Source organism: Parasteatoda tepidariorum, chromosome 9, assembly GCF_982258835.1.
Source record: "Parasteatoda tepidariorum strain Cologne lab strain chromosome 9, Ptep-v5.0, whole genome shotgun sequence".
In the NCBI taxonomy this organism is placed as follows: Eukaryota; Metazoa; Arthropoda; class Arachnida; order Araneae; family Theridiidae; genus Parasteatoda; species Parasteatoda tepidariorum.
In genome coordinates this window covers 60,584,114-60,606,189 of record NC_141763.1, presented here as the reverse complement: position 1 = coordinate 60,606,189, position 22,076 = coordinate 60,584,114, and the positions used below count along the sequence as shown (strand labels likewise).

Sequence of the window (22,076 nt, the reverse complement as noted above, 5' to 3'; positions counted from 1 at the left end):
GTTATTTAACAATATATTACGTTTAGTACTTAGTATGATATAACTATTTATTCAATACCTGTGATGTCTAATAATTTATATGCTCATTTCTTTAATTGTAAAGCTTTCCATGGCAGATATTTTACAACCAGTCATCAAGTTAGCCGAAGAAGGAGTAACCATTGCACCCAAAACTGCTGGTGTTTGGAACAAAGCTTCCAGTGCATTCATCGAATCAAAGAACAAAGATGACTTCCTTATTAATGGCAAACCTCCTCAAGCTGGTGACGTAATTACTGCACCAAAATTGGCTAAATGTCTTAAGGTAAACGGAAAAACAAACCGCCTTAACTGAAGCATCTTCTTTTATTAATCCTAAATTTGTTGTTTAATTATTCTATAAGGTGTTTAATCAAGCTTAATATATGAGTTACGTGTATTTATGAGAATAACATTAATGATTAGGAATGGGTTTATCACAATTTGCTCAGATATGGCTTTGTATTGAGAAGAATAAAAAAATCATCAGTAAATTTTAATGCTATTTTTAATAAATAAACATGAAAAAATTTAGAAACAGTAAGGTTATTTAAATTGGAAGAGAAAAGGTGAAAAGAATTTCTTTAACAAAAACAAAGACTGTATTTGTGTAAAATCCCGCCGACCATTATTCGTAAAACCAATGAAAAGCGCCAAGCAACACGATTTTTTTAAACCATTGATAGGAAGCATTATCCATAACAATAACACTTTTTGGTCTTAATTTAGGTAGTACTTTTTGAAACCAATCTTCAAAATGCTTACCGTCCATTTCTTAGTGGTAATCGCCATTTTTTTCTCCCTACAAGCGTATCTACTGCCTCTGGAATAAACCCTTCTTCTTTGATCTTAATATGTGTCACGATTCTTCCTTTTCCTTTCCTTTTTCTATTTTGCCATGTAAAATTAAATTGTTTAAAATGATGCAAAAATTTGCATATCTTACAATTCAAAGTTTTTTTCGATCACTCTTAAATAAAATAATAAAAAATATTGAATATTTACTAAAAGTTTTTTTTAAATTTTTTTTTTTGGAATTATCTTTGGATAAACGTATTTTGTAATTGTGTGCAAAATTTTTTCAATTCGCTTAAAAAGTTCTCGAAATATGCAAAAAGTAAATTAATATTAAGGGGTCTAAACTTTGGAGCGCTCTCCTGAACGAACTATTGGGATAATATTTTCCAGATTGCGGCTACTCTTTATATTTGGGGGGGGGGGTCAAAAATACGAAACCGTCGAAAAAAATAATTTTTTTTTAGAGAGAGTACGTTTTTGCGTCTGATTTCGTAACTTAAAATATCGTCTTCACTTATTAATTAGCATATTTGAGGCCATCCCCTCAAGCCATTAAGATGGAATCCTGGAACGAACGTGAAAATCCGACCAATAGATCAAAAGTTATTCAGGGTGGTCATTTTTTTGGGCACTCTGTGTACACATGTTTGAATTATTGCTTTATCGTTGTGAGTAAAACAATACTTTAAAATCTACATTTATACTTTCAGACGTAATGTTATGTTATCACACAAACAAAAAATTTTATAAACAGTGAATCAAGTTGCCATCTGTGAGTTTTTGAAGAAACTTGTAGATTTCAAATTAACATGTTGAATGCTATGGGGGTCACTGGTGATCGGCACTGAGTGTGTTCGTAGCACCACGGGGGTGACCGACGAAGCCAAGATTATTAGAAAAGCATAATTCGAGTAAATTTTTAATTTTTTGATATTATTATCGTTACTAATATGGTTTGAAGAAATTAATGCAATATAGAATTCACAGAAATAGTTTTATTTATATACACAGAGATGCCAACTTGCTCCGGACAGTGAATAAATATTTTCAGGTGCTAGTTCATTAATTGTGATTCTTAGTTTAATAAATTCAATTGAGTAGATTTTTATCCACCACTATTTCTAAACAATTCGTAGGTTTATATACTTCACCACTTTTTTTTAAGATATGTCATGCTAAACCTTTTAAAAACTAGCAAAATGTGTCTAATATTTAAAAATTTAGTCTGTAGTTATTTACCGTTATGGCCAGACTGGCAAGCCACGTAAAATTAGCGTGGTATTCAACGTGTTAATGGTGAAAAAAATATACCACATGAATTGTACAAATTTACTGATATAAATAATTCTAAAAGGATATGAGAGCTATATTAAGAAAACATATTTATATTTTCTCTCATATTTGCTGTTACATTTTGACATTTTGTTGCTTATAACGTTTCACAATAAAGTCTCATGTATTTTGTTATTTAACTAGAATAAGAATGCCCCTCCTTATCAGAGAATTTTCGTCTTCTTAAAGTTATTTTTAACCAATTTTACTATTGAAACTTCACAATTCATCACGCTTGTTTATTTTGTTATATACATATCATGTATTTTCTGTATAGGAAATAGCATCTAAAGGTGCTGAAGCATTTTATTGTGGACCTATTGCAGAAAGAATTGTTTCAGAAGTTAAGAATTCAGGAGGAAGCCTCACATTAGATGATTTCAAGGAATATCATGCTAATCCTCCATCGAAAGCTCCCTTCCAACCCATCAGTATCGATTTTCAAGGTTTCACTATTTGGGAAATGAAACCAAATACCACAGGAATAGTTGTTTTAGTTGCCTTAAATGTTTTGAAAAAATTTGACTTAAAAAGTAAGTGCTGGAACCGGTGTCTCAATGAGTAATTTTCATGGGAAAAAATACTTTCCTTATTAATTAAGTAAATTTATCATTCTACTTTCTGTAACTTATGATAGGCATTGTTAATGTCTTAATGAGTAATATGCCCAGAAATGAATGCTATTTAAACTTCTCGTATTGGACGAGTCTCCTTGTCCCTTGTCGCTCAGTAGTGGAATTGGGAATCGTAAGTGTCTTTATAAGAAATATGCTTGGAAACAAAATGCATTTTATATTAGATTGAGTCAAAAGTAAATTCATTACTCGACTTTCTGTAGCTGAAACTAGAGAAAGTTTTAGTGCGCAATATGCCCAGAAACAAATTCATTTTAAAATTTTAACATTAGATTGAGTTAAAAGTAAATCCATTACTTTCGTTAACTTACTTGGAGAATTGTGAGTGTATCAATGAGCTACAGATAAGGGACTGTATAAAGATTAGTACAGGTGTCTCAAGCCGTAAAAATTCGTCACAAAGCTTTCATGATACTACTTACTTTCTGATTTATTTTTACGCCTAATCTTAAAAAACACTCCATACGTATATTTTTATTGCAATTGTACTGTTTTCAATATGATTTTTGCCATTTGCAGTTAAATTTTTAAATCCGATTTACATTTAGCTGATTTTCATAAGAAACTGAGGATAAAATTCGAAATATGGCAATCCTTTCATTGTATTCGTGTCGTGATATGCAACCATGATTAATTTAAATCGATTTATGTCTCAGCATCAGGACATCATTTTGGAACAACAAGTGCGCTTGTATAAGTGTGCCATGTTTTGTACTTATGAAAAACAACATTCGTCCTCACCATGCAAACATCATAAGCGAGAGCCTTCAATCTGAAGATAACACCCCTTTAGAATGATCAGCATTGTCACCTGACTTGAAACCGATTGAACAAATGTGGGACCTGCTTCGATCGATGATTTGCAACCCATCAATCGACTCTAACTACTTGTATACTGGAGCTTCGGAGAGCATGGATTAAACTTTGGAGTAATTTGCTCCAAGATCAGCTCGATTATTTGATACTCAGCTTAGACATTAAACGGGTTGGTTGCAGAGTATGGGAAGCATGCATATTATTAACCGTCCTACCAACTATATACTATTAAGCTTTTGTAAAAGACCGTTCACACTGCATGTGTTTTATGCATCTGCAATCCAGGTTGAGGGAAAACTGAATATGATTGGTGAGTTTTTCCTTGGAAAATATATTTCACCAATCAGACAGCGATAGGAGGTGTGGGAAACATATGCAGTGAGAATGGAAATTAAGGGAGATGTCTTTTTCTCCGATTACTCTAGGTAGGGCATAGAGTTAAGAGTATAAGTAGAGATGACATTTCCCACCCTCCTATGAGTAGAAAGTGAAGTAACTGTCGGCCATCTTGGATTATGCAAAGTATTCATTGTAACCTATGGTTGCATTGCTAATAAATGGAAGGTTTTTAAGTGTTTTTTTTTTTATTGCTTTTAGTTACACGAAAAACATCGTTTATTACAATTTAATATTTATAAAAATAACATAACTAAAGATTAAATGTAATCATTTTTATGCCAAAAAATCTAATATTTTATGTACGTAGATTTATTTTTTTGACACTTAAATGAAAAAAAAATAGTTTAAATTAAAACGCTTTTTATTTTCAACTATTATTTTTGTATTTAATGCTTAAAAAAGAAAAATTAAAAAAAAAAGTCTTTTGTTATTTATTTTTTCAAGCATTTATTAATTTTAGAAGAAGAACTTTCCCTTTCATAAATTATATCCCTCAATTGAAGCAGTCATTTTTTGTTGATTGAATCATCATAGAAAATAATTGAACTTTTATTAAGGTATTACTTAATAAAAGTTGTAAAAAAACATTGATACTTAATAAAAAATTTGAATTAAAAGCTTTATATATTATTATATTTATTTTATATATTTCTTTTATTCAATAGAATAATACTGAACTTTAAATTCTTTCTTCTCAGTTCATGAAAATGAATTTCTTATTTTATTCTTAAAAAATACACAGACATAAAAGAAAAATAAATCATTTTATTTATTTTTACATTATATACCATCAATTTCCTTATTTTTTTTAAAGTAAATACTATCAGAAATTATTAGTCAAGAATAATAATTCTTCACTCACAAATATGAATAATAAATGTTGGTTATTCGACAGTAAAATATTGCATTAAATTGCAAATGAAAAGAGTTTAAAAATATACACATTTAAAAGTACACAAAAAACAAAAATTTAAAAAAACGTAACTTTATTGTTAAAAAAATTTTCATGCATTTATTAATTTTAGAAGAAAAACTTTCCCTTCATAAATTATATCCCTCAATTGAAGTATTGTCATTTTTTGAAAAGAATTGAATTTTAATAAGAGTTGTAAAAAACATTTCATACATTTGTTAAAAAATTTAAATTAATACTTTAATTTGTCACGATCTTGTAAATGGGTTTTGCAATAATATTGAAAATGATAAATAGTTTAATAATTATTAGAGTAAATTAATATTTAAATTATTTAACAACAAGAGTTTTTATTCACTAAATTTTTTTTAAATCAATGAATCTGTAAGACCATCAAGCAAATTTATTTGTTTAAATAAAATCATGATTTTTATCAACCTTGCTTTTTATAATGAAATTAGTTTTACCTCTTTTCCATATGTACTTTTCAAAGCTCAAGTAAAATTTAGGCATTTTTTAAAACCTAGATTATGCAACATATAAAATGAAATATACTTTTGTAAAAATCTGCCAATAATAAAGATGGATCAAATGATTTATAATTTGAGTAATTCTAAATTTAACAATGTAATTACTGACATTTGAATAATATTGCTTTTGTCAAAAGTTGTCTATCTGAAAGAGAATTTTGAAACAAATTTTTACAATAATACTTCATTCGTATACTTAGGTATTGACAGACAATTGCTTTTACGAGATGAACAACATGATTATCAAGCGGAGCATTGTCATATTGATGGTTCTTTTAAATCTATAAATAGATATCTCCAGTTCACACTTTGAAGTACTTCAATTTTAGTCTTTTTTAAATTTAAGCTATTTTCTTTACGTTGCCGAAAAACCATTTCACTTTTTTTACAAATAATAAAAACGTCATCGCTAGGATGAACCAATTTACCATTGGATTTGAAAAAGTTTATTGGATTTAAAAGGTTAAATAAAGAAAATCGTTAAAGAAAAATAAAAAAAACCGATAAAAATAACATTCATATCAGCAAGTTCAACGCGCAGAAGACAGCAGCGTTCGAATGTTTTGCATAAACCAATATGGCCGACCGGTTACAGTGATGGCTTCACTGTTACTTTCTCATGTCAACTCTACCTATACTCTTTACTCTATGAGGTAGGGAGCGTGCGCCGTATTCTTATGAACGTTTCTTGTACCATCTTGTCCTCTTTCTTTTGTTTCCTAAATTGGCTTTGTGTAAACGTCATGCCACATTTTTTTTATATCTTTATGTACACAAACTGGCATTATCCTTAATTTATGAATATGAGTGTATTTCTAAAAATTTTTCAATTTTCAGATTTTGTGTTTTAATATGGATGATAAGAGCTACAAAATGCGCAATGAAATAATGTCGTTTTAAATGCACAGTAAATTGCAATGAAATTAAAATTTTCATAGATGCCAACTCCTCTTACTTTCTGGGGCATTTTTTACCCGATCATTTAAAGTGGTAGCAAAATTTATTCTCTAACATTTTGTTATTAATTTAATAAATTCGATTTCAAATTGTTGTGATCTACGCCCCACATTAATAATTAATTCGGATTATCACGTCCTGTTTTTAATTGCTGACAAAATTTTAAAAAAAAATCTGCTTGCATTAATTGTTTATTTCAGTACCACTTAAAATTTTGTTAGAATTTAGAACTTTCATGTTGCTAATTATAAACTGAAGAAAAATTTCTAATTTTAGGTTTAGGGCACAATACAGCAGAATACATACACATTGTTGCAGAGGTTATAAAAATTTCATACACGGAATGCTGGGATTACATTTGTGATCCAGATCATACTACTAGTTCATTTCAAAATCTTCTTTCTGAAACCACTGCTAATAAGTTGTGCAAGAAAATCGACGAGAGAAGGTAAATTTTTAACATTATCATAATAAATTTTGTGGAGAGATTCATAATTTTTTTTGTTATTCTATTAACTTCTTTAAAAAATAAATAAGAAACACTTGTGCGTATCTGCCAACTCTTCCACCGATGCAGTGAAACCAGTTTGGCAACACTAATTCAACAAATGTCAGACTCACAGTGTTACCACGGGCGACTAAAAAAGAAAGAAGTGTCTGTCTCATAAAATTCTAAATCTTATTAAAAGAAATTAAAATTAACAACTTTTTATAGCATTTTTTTCAGAGATGCCAACTTGAACCAACTTTTGGAGAAAAAAAACTGTATAGAACAATCTTTAAAAATGTCTCGCTACATTCTTCCTGATTTTCTGCTCTCTTGCGATATTATGATTTCATGACTATCGTGGGCCATGAATTAATTTTTTGCTTAGGCTTAACCTCGAAGTATGTTAATGTTGTTGACTATTATTCTGAGAGGGAAAATTCCGGGAACTTGTAAAGTTATTTATTTTATTAGGATATTACAATAAGCAAGAGTTTGGTGTAAAAATGTCTATTGGAATAAATGTGGCTTATTACTATATAGCCCAAGCCCTTTATTTATAGAGTAATATTTAAAATTAATTGGATAAATTTGTTTTGTTTCTAGAGCTTCGAAGCCTGAAGTTTCTTTTGAAGGTGGAAGCACAACTTATCTAGCTGTTGTGGACGAGGAAGGAAATGGCTGTTCTTTCATAGCTAGTATTTGTGGAAGGTTCGGATCTGGATTAATTCCTGATGACTGTGGATTTGCTCTGAATGCAAGTAAAAAGACAAACATAGCCACGAAATGAAAAAAAACCTTGTTTTATATTCATGAGGCAGTAGGAGAGAGAGTTACTATGATCGAGTAACACATCGCCAGTAGAGCACATTCCGAATATTTTTTCCTAAATGAAAAATTCTCCCGGCCCTGGACTATTCGAGCAATCCAGTTAATAGATCCAAGATTTTTTATTTGACTAACTTTTTTAAAAATATTTTTAACAATTCTGAGACAGAAATAAAATTAAAATAGTACATATTAACAAGTAATAATATTCGATTTGCAATTTCCAGAAACTTAATCATTCTCACTGTACCGGATGAATCTAAATTGCACCAAGCAAATTCTGAATTTTCCAATGGATATATGGACAGTGGTAGCCCAGTGATTAGAGAACACCGGTAATACCCTCCGAGTGCTTGCGATGTACGCGCTTGTGAAATTTGTGGAATCATAAGTCTTATGATTGGTCCCTGAGCAGTACCATGAGTACAGGGGTCTAAAGAAAATTTCCTTCCCTTCAGATCTATGTGAAAATTGAGAAAATCGCCTAACGAAGGAGACGCCCTCTACAGAGGATCAAGGGCATGTCTTTGGATCGTCCCCAAGGATGTTTCCTTGATCTTAGCCATTGTGCAGATCTAGTGCGACGTAAATAAAGTACATGCAAACACCTATTTCATATAAATTTATAATTCAACGAAAAAGCTACAATAAGAAATGAAATCTGTGCAGTATTTTGTAATATTTTTTATTAAAAATAAAGAAAAAAATTATTAAAAGGTTTTATTTAGTTATAAATCATTTAGAATTAAATAAATGAGGTAAGAGGGATATTCTGCTCCGCAGTCAAGGAACTCGTCCATTGCTTCAAGACTTTTGTAGAAGCAATGGCTTTATTGATAATACCTCACATTTATCTTCTTTTCTGTTTCAGAACCGATTAAAGTGCATGAGTTTGATTCAAAACAGTCCAAATGTATACGGTCCAAGAAAACTTCCCCTTCATACAATTATTCCAGGTATGGTTACAGATTCTCGAACTGGTGAACTTTTAGCTGTATTCGGAGTGATGGGATTATGGATGCAGCCTCAAGGTCATATACAAGTAAGCATTTATTGTAATTTTTATGCTAATTTTTTCTTTAATTTGAATAAAAACACTTTCCTTTAATTTTACGTATAAAAACTGCATCTATATTAGATTGGTGTTATTAGAATAGGTTTTACAAGCTATAAAATACGTCTATTGGTATTTATTTATTTTTTCTCATCTGACATGTGATTCACGAGATCTTTTAATTTAAAACGATTTTTACCACATTTTAATTTTTAAATTACAGCCCCATCTCTGAATCCGAATGCGATTACCTGTAGATTTAATAAATTCGAGTGTTTATTTCCTGGAAAATTCAAAACTGCAACAAAAAATGAGAATTTGAAGTTGCCTTTTGCCACACTTTTAGGGAGGGAAATTAGGAGATAAAGTTCGTTCTTTTGAAATTTTTTTGGCAATATTTCTCAGACATTCTGTTTTTTTAAGCATCCTCCTAACTCTTATTTCAGGTTTTGCTGAATATGATTATTTTTGGAATGGATCCACAAACTGCTTTGAGCCAACCAAGATTCTTTGTTGGTGATTCAAATAGATTTGCTGCTGACTACAAGTAATGTTTTCCACCTCTTTATTAAGATTTATGATGTATTTTTTATGTAACATTCTTATCTACTTGGGACATATTATTTCCTTTGGACCCCAAGAAAAAGGTAAGAATGTAGTAGAAAAAGAATTTAAAACTAAACGACATGGATAAATAGGATTACTTTTTGACACAATTGCCACAAAATGGTAAAGCTGCCAACTCGGAAGCCCGAACTTCCCAGAATATTTAACCCCTTGCCAGTATCGCGCGAATCCAGTTTAGGCAAACTACTACGTGCATTATTTGTGATGCCCGAGCTGAGTTCGTTTCTACTTTAGGATACTTAATTCACTATTTTTTTAATAGATGGCATTAGTGGTCCTAGTTTTTCACAGATTACGACTTCAGTCGAGGGAGGGAAATGTGGATGGGGGAAATATTTAGCTTTAAAATTTTGTTTAATTTGCTCTAATTGAGTAAGATGTGTTTGTATTTCATTACTTTTTTAATGTGTGTGTAAAAATTATAAATACTGTAGTTATTGCATTTAAAATTTTACTTTTGCAATAAAAAAAACCATTTTCTAACTTTTATAATAATATAAAGAACAAAATTAAACTGTCAAAATTTTTTTCCATTTTTCTGAAATATATTGAGGGGTAGCCAAACAAAGAATCTAAGGTAAACTTAATTTATTAACATTTAAAAACGTATATATAGGTATAATATATATTGTCCCATATATAGATATAATATATTTGTTTCAGTAGTTGATATTTAATGGTTGTGGGAGAGTCATATCAACAACGTAAATTTTCATCTACGAAAGAGTACCCCACCTAAAGTTGAGTTCTGGTCTTGTCGGTTGGAGGTCCGTCCTCTTTCTTGTCGCCCACCGACATCATAAAACTCTAAATTGATAAGACAGTTAAAATACTAAGTGGCCTGCAGAAAAAATAGCACTCAATCAGCCAAGAAAGAAACCACGGGAGGTTGTTTGTTTGTATGGCCTCTTCGGTCTACTCTCCGTTTGCGTTAGCCATCCGAAGGCGTTTCACCCTCGAACAACGGTGAGGTGCAGAAAGGGATTTTTCTCAGCTCAGTAAATGTTAATTGGTAGACTTTTTAATGGTTGACACGGGGAATAGACTCTTGGCTTTTGTTCCACCACGAGTATTTGCCGCGCAAAATACTACTTAGAATACTAGTTCCTTACTCTAAGCTAAGGGACTCGTGAGTTTAATCATATGCTAAATAGTCCACTAAATTCTAACATTTTGGTTATTTTTGCAGGCAAAGTTTTAGCCTCATATGTCTTGAAGATGGTATAAATCCTGCCGCTATTTCCACGTTACAGAGCAAAGGCCATCAATGCAAGATTGTTAAAGATATAGACAGGTTAATGTTTGGAAAAGGAAGTGTTATTGCTAGACCTAAACTTTTTAATAAGGATTTGCATGGTGATGCTCAAAATACTTGGTGGTCGGGAGTTGATCCACGATCTGATAGTTTCCCAGCTGGAATCTAGGATATTGTACTCTGTTTCAATTACTTAAAGAAAAATTGTTATGTATTACATTGTATTGATGTTCCTCTTAAACTTTACATAAATTTTATTTTATTATCGTGTTATGGTTTATGTAAAACTTTAAAATGACACAAACGAAACAAATTTATCAATTGAAATTGAAAAGCATTTGCTATTTTGACGCTTTTAAACACACTGTCACTTAAAACAGCTCGCCATTTGCGACTGAATATTTAGTGCTGGCGAGCATGTTTTGTATTTCAAATCAAGCTTTTTGATTGAATTTGCACATTTTTTCAACAGACCCCATCCCTCACCTACGAGAAGTTATTTTAGCATGAAGTTATTTTAATGATATGTGAATGATTTTCGAACCATGTGATTTATTATCTCATTTTAATTTATTATACTCGTATTTTCAATTATTATGTTGCAATTTTTCTATTTTTAAACTTTTTCAATGTTTTGGTCACTATACCTGTTAACTTTTTAACAATTGTTCATATTTTCGATACAAATAGCAAGCAGAAATTTTAGTTAGGCAACAGAAATTTCATGCCTTGACTTAAACTATTGTAACTCTATGAATTGCTTTAGATTTTAAAAGTTACTCTTCTGTGGATTGAGCTATAGACTTAGTTGAGACCCTCTTCCTCAATACTATACATCTATTGCCGATATTTCATGTTTCGTTTATTATCAGAACAATTAATTTTATTCCTTTGACCATAACAAGAAAGCAGTGTGTACTTTTGGGGAGGGTTTAGGGATTACAAGATTATCGTACTCTCGTTACAAGATTATCGTAGTAAAGTTCTTAGCAAATTCACGAAGATATTTGAAGTAGGCGAACTTTCTTCTGGATTTGACTCGAAGTTCGATGGATAAGAAGGGAGACTAAACAAAATAACTTACTAGGGAAGAGTTTTCTTTGAGTAAATAAAATTAAAGTGACTAAACCGCCTTTTTGCTTAAGAAATTACCATTTTCTATATTACAAACATTTCTTTAAGAAAATGCTATGAAAGCAAAGTATTAGAAAACTTCTACCTCATCTACACTAAAATTTTATTTATTATATCAAGACACGTTCATCGATAAAAGTAACTGTTTCGTTCATGGGTTTTGAACATAACATGATTCATGTTTAGTGCAAAAAATAAAATCAGACGTATAGATGGGTGACCGTGTCCAGCTAAGCGCAGATAGTGTTAGGGGTTAAAATTTGTTGTAAGACTTCCAGGTTACTACTTGCGACTGATTTTTACATCTACGCTTAAAAAAACACACCATCCAATATACCTGTTGAAGTGTTGATTTATAGGTTCCTGATGCTTCAATAAAACAAATGAATTAGCAAACTCCGCAAGCTTGCTATGATGCTGCACAAAAAATAACCGACGGTGCTATTTTACACAATTATAGCAAAATAAAGGATAACCCTCAAAATATGACAAACCTTACACTTTATTCATGCTGTGATCACGACCTCTTTGAATTTATAAATTATATAACAATCTTTTGAATGGTAAAATTATGCGTAAATTCAAACACAAATCACAAATAAAACTTCCTGGAATATTAAGCCTGTTCACACATCAACTCGTAAGCATAACATAAGCGGAGGGATAAACTAGAAGTTTTCTAAATTTCTACCAGTTTTAGAAAGCTTGCAATTGCTTACATTCAATCATCCATATTACAACTCTAGGTAGGTAAGGTAGTTTATTTTTGTCTCACTAGAGCTGCACAATGGGCTATAGGTGACAGTCTGGGAAACATCTCTGAGGATAGTCCGAAGACATGCCATCGCAATTTTGATCCTGTGTAGAGAGCAGGGCCTGATTATTGAAAAGACACAGGAAGCAAGTGCTTCCCCAGTAAAATTCTAGGTGGGGGCCCCAAATGACTGAAATTAAGGGCCCAATTTCTTATTTTTTGCAAAAGAAATAAGTTAGGAAGGATCCGACATGATTGCATAAGGTCTCTGTATTCCTTTCTAAGGTTTTAATAGTTTTCACATGGTTCTTGTCTCTTTAAAATGTATTGTTTATGGGCGAAAAATATCAAAAGTTTCTTTTGCTCAAGTTAGGGGGGCCCCAAAATCCTATTACGTTTCCCCTATTTTCAGAGGTTAATCGGGCCCTGGTAGAGAGGATGGCTCCCGTGCTTTGAGTCTGGCGACCTACAGCGTGAAGTTGAGCACTTTACTGTAGAACAGTTTGACGAAGTCCTATTCAGCTCCCCCTCGGCCCCTAACCAGGCTGATCAAAGTGGTCAATCACCCGTTTACTGTCAGCACCATGTGATGCTTGACTTCGGTGTTCTACTGGAAAGTGTTTATTTACGATCAATCCACTGCGAGACGCTTAAAACTCTTGAGAGGCATTTTACACTGGGAGTAAAAAAATCGCAAAAGCGAATTCGATGGTGCGAGCGAGAATATAATAAACGTATTTTACGAAAAGATATATTTTACTAATAGGTTCTTACACACCTTACACATTTGCATTCATCCTTCAGAATGGTTTTCTTAGATACATGGCGTCATTAAATGCGTCTCTGTAACGTCACGCTCAAACAAAATTTGACTCTGCGCTGATGCGTTTCATTGCTCCATTTGCAATTCGCGATCGTGATGCTCGAATACGCTATCTGGGGAGATGACCGGTTCCATGTCTTGACCGGGCACTGGTGGGCTGCACTCATCAATGGCCTCAATTATTACCTCCACTCCTCACAGTATGCTGATTGCGCTTCTAGGCAAGTCTCTCTTCTCATTGACATTTGATTGGCCTAATTTATGAAAATCATGCGCTTTATTGGCGATAACTTCTACCTAGCCGAGAAATATATCAAAATATAATATGCCAAGTTATGCTGGGATTAAATTTGAGATATTGCAGTCAGGATTAGATTTACAACTAGAAAATAATGCATTTCGAATGTAATCGCGATTTAAATCATTTGATATTTTTTTAAGGAATTACTGATTTAAAGCAGCTGTGATTATTCTTAAAAAACACTATCTTAAACAAACATAATTTTCATAACATTTAATGTGAGGATACTTATTAAAAAAAATTATTAATTTTAGTTTAAAATATTTTCATATGATATAATTAATAAAAACATTCTTAAAGGTGTGATTTTTTAAAAGTCTGATTTCCCTGATAATGAACGCTTTTTAAAGGGAGCTATTTTTTCACTACGAAATGATAAAAGGCGTACGCATTGAAATTACTATATAAACCCTTTCGTTATTTATTAAAAAAATGTATTAATTCAAATCAATAGTGGTTATTTTTTTAAAAAGTAAATCAATAATTTAAACAAATTTTGAAAAAATATTGATTGAAAGAAAATATAATTTAAGCATAAAACATTTTTCTTCAATAAAATTAATAAATACATTCTTTAGACGGGCAAATTTTTAAAATCTGATTTTATTGATAATGAGGATTTTTTGCTAAAAAATATCGAAAAGGATATGCATGTAAATTATTATGTTTCAAAATAGAGTAAATGTAAGTAAGAGTGATATGAAACTTTTAAATTGTAACTGTCCATTAAATGGATTTAAAATAATTTTCTGGCTATAGCATATTTAAATTACACCCATTTAGTTTTCTGCTAATTGAAAAGCAGAGCTTTTATATCTTATTATGTATGAAGTTAGCGTGTATCAAAACTTGCTCAATCAAAAGTGACATAATTGTTTTTCAGTTATGTGTTCTTTTCTAAACTAATTTTCTCTTCATTAGGTATTTAGTTGAAAAATTGTATCCCAATTTTTAACAATCATCAGGAAGTTGAACTTGAAAAATACGACTATGATTTTTCGTATCTCAATGATTAGTATGCAATAATATAGTAATAATTTTCTCCATTTTTAGTAAGAAATAATAACTTTATTAGTTGCATTATTTTTAAACAATATTAAGTCTTATTAAAATCTTTTATCACATGCTTTTGATGCTGATTGATTTAAGAAAATTATTAAGATAATAAAGAGATTTAAAGATATTGATTTAAAAAAATACAAAGAATATGATTTAAATAAAAAAAAATCAGATTTAAATCAAATATATACGATTTTGTGATTTAAAAAAATCATGACTTCTCCCCACCGCGGCTTTTGTTCAGTGTTGCAGTTATGAACTTTTTACAAGATGAACGGTAAAAATTCAAACATTTCCTGTACACATTTTTCAAAAAATAATATGCAGAAATTTGGTTAATATTGATTGCTTAAAATTGGTTTAAAGTTCATTAAATGCAACCACTTTAAAGTAAGGTTTTTGCAGTTTAATCGAAATTTAGTATTTCTCCCAGAACTCATACTTTAGAAAACCATTAGCGCAATCCGATATCACCGGTCTTGACCAACACCTCCTAGAAGTATGAAGGCCTCAGCACATATCAATTTAGTAGTCCGATGTGACGAAGTTAACTGCGCAATAGATGAAAAACAAGGAAGATGTCATTACGTTCGGGGTACTAAGCTGCGCAGTGGTTGAAAATAAGACATATGTCATTACGTTTGGACTACTAAAGGATATTTATGGTAACCCGTGCAGAGGCCTACTCTTTTCTAGGAGGTGTTGTCTTGACCCGACCCCCTTCCCTCTCCTTCTCTTTTCAGTTGTATAGGAATGTACTATAATATTTTCCCCTTTCTTAATATTTTAAGTACAGTAGAACTCCAATTATCCGAATCAATTGGGACCGGATCCCATTCGGATAATCAAAAATTCGAATAATTGGATTTTTTAAAAAAAATGCTTATTTTAAATAATTACCGTATGTATAACGGAAATGAGGGAAAAGAACTATTTTTAAGGAAAGAGATCTTTTTATGAATAATGTGTACGTATCTTGCAGTAAATGAAAGTTATTACATGCTAAACATCTCAGTTAAAGTAAGCTGTTTAACTGTCTTCATCCGTTTTCGGGCAGCTAAGTTGCACATCCGTTTGATAGTGAGAAGTTGCATATGGTCACACTCTGGTTGGTGCTCCATCCACTTCAATGCAGTTTCAAGGCCAGCAAATGCTTCACTAGCTGACGGCCCTGTGTTCCTCAATTTCAGCATTAGGGTCATCTTCTTCATCGACACTTTCCTCCATCACACTTTCAATAAGTTCATCATCATTTAAAATTTGAATCCCACAGTCTGATGAATCACACGTCATCCACTCTCCTTTATCTTCAGCACTGACATCTGAACATCCAGAAATTTTCAAAAATATGTTTCTGAATTCCTCAAGAGATACAGCATCCTCATCTTCTGTCTCTTCCCTTTTTTTTCTCTTTAACTTCTTTTTCCCTTTTCTCTTTTTCCTTCTCTTCTTTAGTTGATATGCCTTTTAACTTGTTCCATGCACGTCTTAATGAGACATCTTTAACCAAATTCCAAGCTTCCGCAACCATGTACACGCAATCATTCAAATTTATCTTTTTGTGGTTATCCAACACACCTTCTTCATCCTTTCCCTCTACTAAAATCTTCCTTAAAAGTTGTCTTCGGTAAAGCGCATGACAAGCGCCAATTGGCACAAGCAAGCTGACAAGGGGGTCTAGCGTTCACATTTCCTTGTCAACAAACATTCCACAACTAACATCCTTATTCATAAGGTCTCCCGTGTGCTCTTTTGTCACTGGATTCCCCCTCCTTTGTTATTCCTTTTATTTATCTTTGTCCTATCCTGTAAACTTTCTCTGTATAAATCTTTCCTTGGCTTTATTAACATTTTATTTTATTCATATAAAAAAGGAAAAAAAAGAGAAACTTATCTTTTTACTATATTTCCATAGGAATTCTGAAATCGATTCGAATAATCAGCGATTCGGATAGTTGGAGTTCGGATAATTGGAGTTCTACTGTATTTAACTATCAAAAATATTTTTTTTAATTATCCACAATGCTTTCTTTCAGAATTATGCTTAATTTGGTAATCAATTCCATATAGTTTCCTAACTTAAAGGTTTTTAATCTATTTGAAAACCAAGACAGAAACTAACGTACTTCATTCTTCTACGACTCTCCACATGCTAATTATGAAAGTATGCAAAGCATTGCCGTAGGTAGAGAGTTACGCCATCTGTAGCTCGTTTCGCTCACCAATATCACTTCCATTTTAATATAGTTTTATCAGAGATTTTTAAATGTTTAATGGCAACGATAAAACTGTGTAGCATATGGAATTTTGACTTGTTGAATTTTGTTTTTAGTGAATGAGCAATATTTTAGTAAGAAAAGTGTTGTTAATTTAATTTTAAAATAAAAAGAAAATGATCCAGAATCGGTGCTTATAAAAATGTGCAACATGTAGGAATTACGGTAAATTGGCAAGAATTAGATGATAGCGAATGTGCTTGCTTATAAAACATGTGAGCAGTATTAAAAGCCATAATATTGAAAAGAAGTCTGATGCACAATCAGTAAAATTTATTCAATATGTTTATCAACTTGGCTATTTACTGGCTTATCACATTACTTGGCTAATCCCAAAAAAGTACTTATTTAAGTTCTAGTTTTCAGAACTAATGCCTGATTACGAAAATCATGTCTGATGGCTGTAAAAGTTAGTGAAAGGCTTGTTGAAAATCTATATAGTCTAAAATTTGTGCATCTTGTGACAGTTTAGTTTTTGTCATTAATTAGAAAATGTGTCCTCTATAATTGTGTACGAGAAAATTGCAGTTCTATGACAAGTTAAAGTTTAGACTTAGACAACAACAGATTCATTTGTACCGGCCTTGCTCTTAAAACTGGCATTGCTCTTAAGTACAAAAGATTCTTAAGAATTTAAACTGTGCAACATGTTGAAATCACGGCTCAGAATTTTAACATGAAAATTATTTTTGCATTGTAAAGAATAATAATTACTCTTGGACAAAATAACATTTATTAAAATTTCATATTCCATGATTATAAACTGTGTAAATATTTCACAATTTTTGTTATTAATTACCAATGTTAAACTGTGTTGAATGTGAAAATCACGGAAAAATCAATATGCATTTGAAAAGTAATATTCTACTTGTATGTTCCATATTAATAGACTTGGTTTAGCCGTTGTTGGATCATGTGGAATGAGACAACTTCAGCATATTATTTAGATAACTTGAAGAAAAAATATTTCAATAAAAGGTTTTGTATATTCTGGGTTTGTTTACCTAATAGCATAGGCCTGAATAAATAATGAGAATGTATGGCTAATTTTTCATTGTTGAGTTGATTTAAAATATTGTATTTCTGTATTTTTTTTTTCAGTTATACATAAAGTATTTTTCACAAGCCGAGTAATATATTTAAAAAAAATGCCTCTTTTCATATTTTTGAGTGAAGGAGAAAGTGAGGTTCTTGTTGATTAATTATTTATAGCTGAATCTGATTATAATGAAAGAAAATAGACTTTAGTAATTGATTCAGAAAATATTCTCCCTAATTTATGTTATATATTTATATTCAAGAATAAATTTTAACTAGGGATGTAGCTAATGTTGATTAAGCCAATTATCAAATGGTGGCCAAATAGCAAAAAAAAAAAAAAAATTAAAATGGAAAAAATAAATAGTTTTATATATGAATAAATTGAATCATTATTGAAAAGTAATGAAATTTGAGGTAGACTATTGTAATGTTAAGGAATGAAATATTTTCGTATTCCACGCCCTGGCCTGTCTCAGAAAATAGATTTTCAAATATAGATCAAAAGTTATTTAATTTAATTAAAAGGAACATTAATATTTAATTCAGTACTGTTTAATTTTCATTTAATCAACTTAAAAATATATATTAGGATGTGTAAATGTAAAAATAAGCAGACAATCGAAAAGTAAAAAACTCCCTTGTAAGATGGTATCTAAGAAATAAACAGATGATTAGAAAACTACTTGCCTTCCCCTTCATGATATCTTTTTAGGCTGTGAAAGTTTAAAAATTGATGCAATATCTAAATTGGTATATAATCTGTCATGAGAGTATAATAAATAAATAAAACTATGATGATAGTATGAGCTTTGAAGAACAAACTGTCATATGAAAAACAGCTTGGTATAAAAATAAACAGAGCATAAAAATAAATATGTAAAACATTAAATTATCTAAAGAATCTTTGGGATAAAAATCCTGTAGTTTGTAATCTTTAACCTAACACTCACCATCAGAAAAAGCTTTTAAAAATTGCTGCTCTCTCATAGAAGCAAAAGATTGTATACAAAAGCGACACAGAAAAAATAAAAATCCTCGAACGAAAATTTTAAAACTGAACATCTAAGCTTTCCAATTATCTTAATTTTAAGAAAAAGTGAACAAAAAAGAAATAAAATAAAATAGAAGTGCTCTTAAAATAAATCTGTCCATAAAATAAAAGCTTTTTAAAAGAAAAAGCTAGGTGGATACAAAAACAAGTATTGTTCTTAATTTTTAAAAGGAAAATTTATTGTTGAAAATTTCAATTTAACTTTTTCACGTTGCCATGTTTCTAGAAAAAAGTGACATGGAAAGAATAAAGTTTCCTTGAAATGCTCTTTAAAAATGCTGTGTCATTATAATGATGATTGAAAGAAAAGTCGTTAAAAAAACAAAAGTGAAACAGGTAAAAAAGTTGTTCTTAGTTCTTGAAACAAAACTGTAATTCAAAAATCACTTTTCTATGCTACTGGTTATCTATCTTATCATGCAAGAAAGTAGTGACCACGAAAGAAATATGTCTAGCAGAAATGCTCCATTAAAATGCTTGCACTATAATAAAAACAGCAGGGGAAAAAAAATTCTCACTGAACAAGTGTCAAAAAATTGACTTGCCTGAATACAATTAATATAATTTAAAAAGAGCAGCTGTGCAGAAGCTGGTGGTCCAGTGTAAAGTAACCTAGTTTCAATTCTTCAAATTTCGTACACCCATTAATCTTCTAGAACAGGGGTTTCCAACTAGCGGCCCGCGAATTAAAATACATTCATGGGTGCAAGTCTTCCGTCCCCAGGACGGATTTCCGTCTTTCGAAAATGTCCGCGGACGGAAACAAGACTGACTCGAAGGCGGAAATCGGAATTTTTTTCTTATGTCCTGTTGTTATTTTATCAAAAGACAGATGAATAAATATTTTTTGTACAGTATTTATAAACTTGATGTATTATGGTAAAGCTTTCTTAGATAGTTTGCATATGTCGAGGTGGTATTGTGTATGTTAGGTATTTCAGTCAAAAAATTTTCAGTCTTGGCCTTTTTTCCAACTTGCACCCATGAATACATTATTTGTCATTTTTTGCGGACGATTTTCGTAAAAATCTATATGGGTTTGAAATACTTTTTTCGTTAATAAAAACCTAATATCTTCGTTTCTGTGAAATTTAACACACTAACGATGCAAAGAAATTTATTTCTCAGGTTTTGCATCCAAGAAAATATTTATTCAAATACAAAAATAATCGTGTATGTTGCTCTTTTTTATTTCATTTTTTTGTATTTTGGGAATATAATTTAGCATGTGCATATTAGTAATTTTCTCGAAGGAATTCTCCGATTTAACTTTTTGAAACCACTCATTTTGGACAAAAATATTTACACACATTTGTAAATTTAAAATGTAAATATCTATTCTCTGGTGGTTGCAGCAGACAAACCTGAATTTTCTCATTGAATATTTTGTGTGCTACTAGGTAAGTTTTAATGCCAACTTTTTAAAAGTTTTACATCATAACAATGAGATATCTGTCGCACATTAATTGTTTAATACATAGGTGCATATTAAAGTTATTGTAGTCTGAATTTTTATTATTTATTTAATATTTTTTAAAATATTATTAATAATGAACTAAATATTTTTAAAAATCTACTTCTTATTGTAATTTGTAATTCAGTACTTTTGTTTTGTTCAGCTTGGTAAAAATCTGACAGTAATATTTAATGTTCATTCCAACATAAAAGAGTCCTACATAAAATTATGATAAAGTTACGGCCCGCGATTTAATTTGTGTTTTTAATTGTGGCCCCCGGCCTTATGTAAGTTGGAAACCCCTGTTCTAGAACATAAATTTACTATAACATGCATTTTAGAACTTAAAAATATATAAAAACTATTTCTTATAATGATCAGTTAAATTTATGATTTTAGATTGGTTGCAATTAAATAGATTCAAATTGAAAAAAAGTCTTCAAAAAAATACTTTGCTCCATATTTGACAAAGGAGTTGAATACCGAATAGTTTTAGGATGTACAGATATTCGTAACATCACTAGTTTTGACTTATTACCTAATGAGGAAAAGTTAATGATTTTTAAATAATGTGAGATTGTTATAATTTCATTTTATCAACAAAACATTAATAAGATCTTCAGTCTATTAGTTTCTATTTTCAACGAGCTGAAAAATTGGTTTTTGTTTTTAAAGTACAAGGAAATGCAATTAATTTTTTTATTTACTTATAAATTCAGTACATTTCATTTAAAAATATTTATTTTTGAGTACTTTTAAAATTTTTTCCTTTGGCGTGATTCTTTTTTTTTTTTTTTTTAAATATCTTTTATCGCTAACTCACTATTTTTCTTAACTATCTAAAAAAGTACAGTTCATACAGTTTCATTAGTTTTGCTTTGTAAAATTATATTTAAAAAATGATATTTTGACAGGATAAAAAATTTTTTTATCAAACAAATTATTGTGTTAATGGGTTGGCTAATTTAAATAATAAGTGTTTTATTAAGCCTGTTAACATTTTGATGATTTAAAAAAGAAAAAAAAAATGAAGGGATTTGTTTGGCAGTGCTAGTAAGCTGTATTTGAATTTAAATTTTTTTTTCTGAGATTCCCTCCCTAGGTTTTTAAATTCAAAATTCTTTTCTGCAAAAAAAAAAAAGAAAAAATATTTTAAACTAAAACAATTTTCAACTTATTTTGTTTCTCTAACATGTTTAACAATGCCATGAACTGTATTATTTCAATTTTGGCAATTTATTCGAGAAAAACTAGATATTTGTATGTTGCTCTAAAATTTGATCAGAAATAAAGCAATTGTGTTATTTTAAAACTAAAGTGATGGCTAATATTAGAAAATATAGAATTAATATAAACCTGCAATTTTTTTCATAAAATTACTTTTCAAATTTCTTCAAAATGCTGTTATATAAGGTGATTACTGGTTACTCAATTAATCACCGAAACAATGTATCACTATTGTGGTGGTTGTGGAACTTATTCTGAAGGTTTGGATTAGCTGTAAACCAGGCCCTTGAAATTGTGCAAACGTT

The 22,076-nt window shown here is 30.4% G+C and overlaps 1 protein-coding gene across 2 annotated transcripts in view; it reads left to right on the top strand.

Moving 5' to 3' along the window:
• LOC107436763 (uncharacterized) overlaps positions 1-10,917 on the top strand; it is a 35,607-nt gene extending 24,690 nt beyond the window's left edge. For both annotated transcript variants that reach the window (XM_087151954.1, XM_087151953.1), the window contains exons 5-11: positions 104-304; positions 2,426-2,681; positions 6,675-6,846; positions 7,492-7,642; positions 8,585-8,755; positions 9,214-9,314; positions 10,584-10,917. In XM_087151954.1, the coding sequence (XP_087008080.1) occupies positions 104-304; positions 2,426-2,681; positions 6,675-6,846; positions 7,492-7,642; positions 8,585-8,755; positions 9,214-9,314; positions 10,584-10,818 (1,287 nt within the window). In that variant the 3' untranslated portion in view covers positions 10,819-10,917. The remainder of the gene's footprint in view (positions 1-103; positions 305-2,425; positions 2,682-6,674; positions 6,847-7,491; positions 7,643-8,584; positions 8,756-9,213; positions 9,315-10,583) is intronic.
• The last annotated feature ends 11,159 nt before the right edge of the window (positions 10,918-22,076 follow it).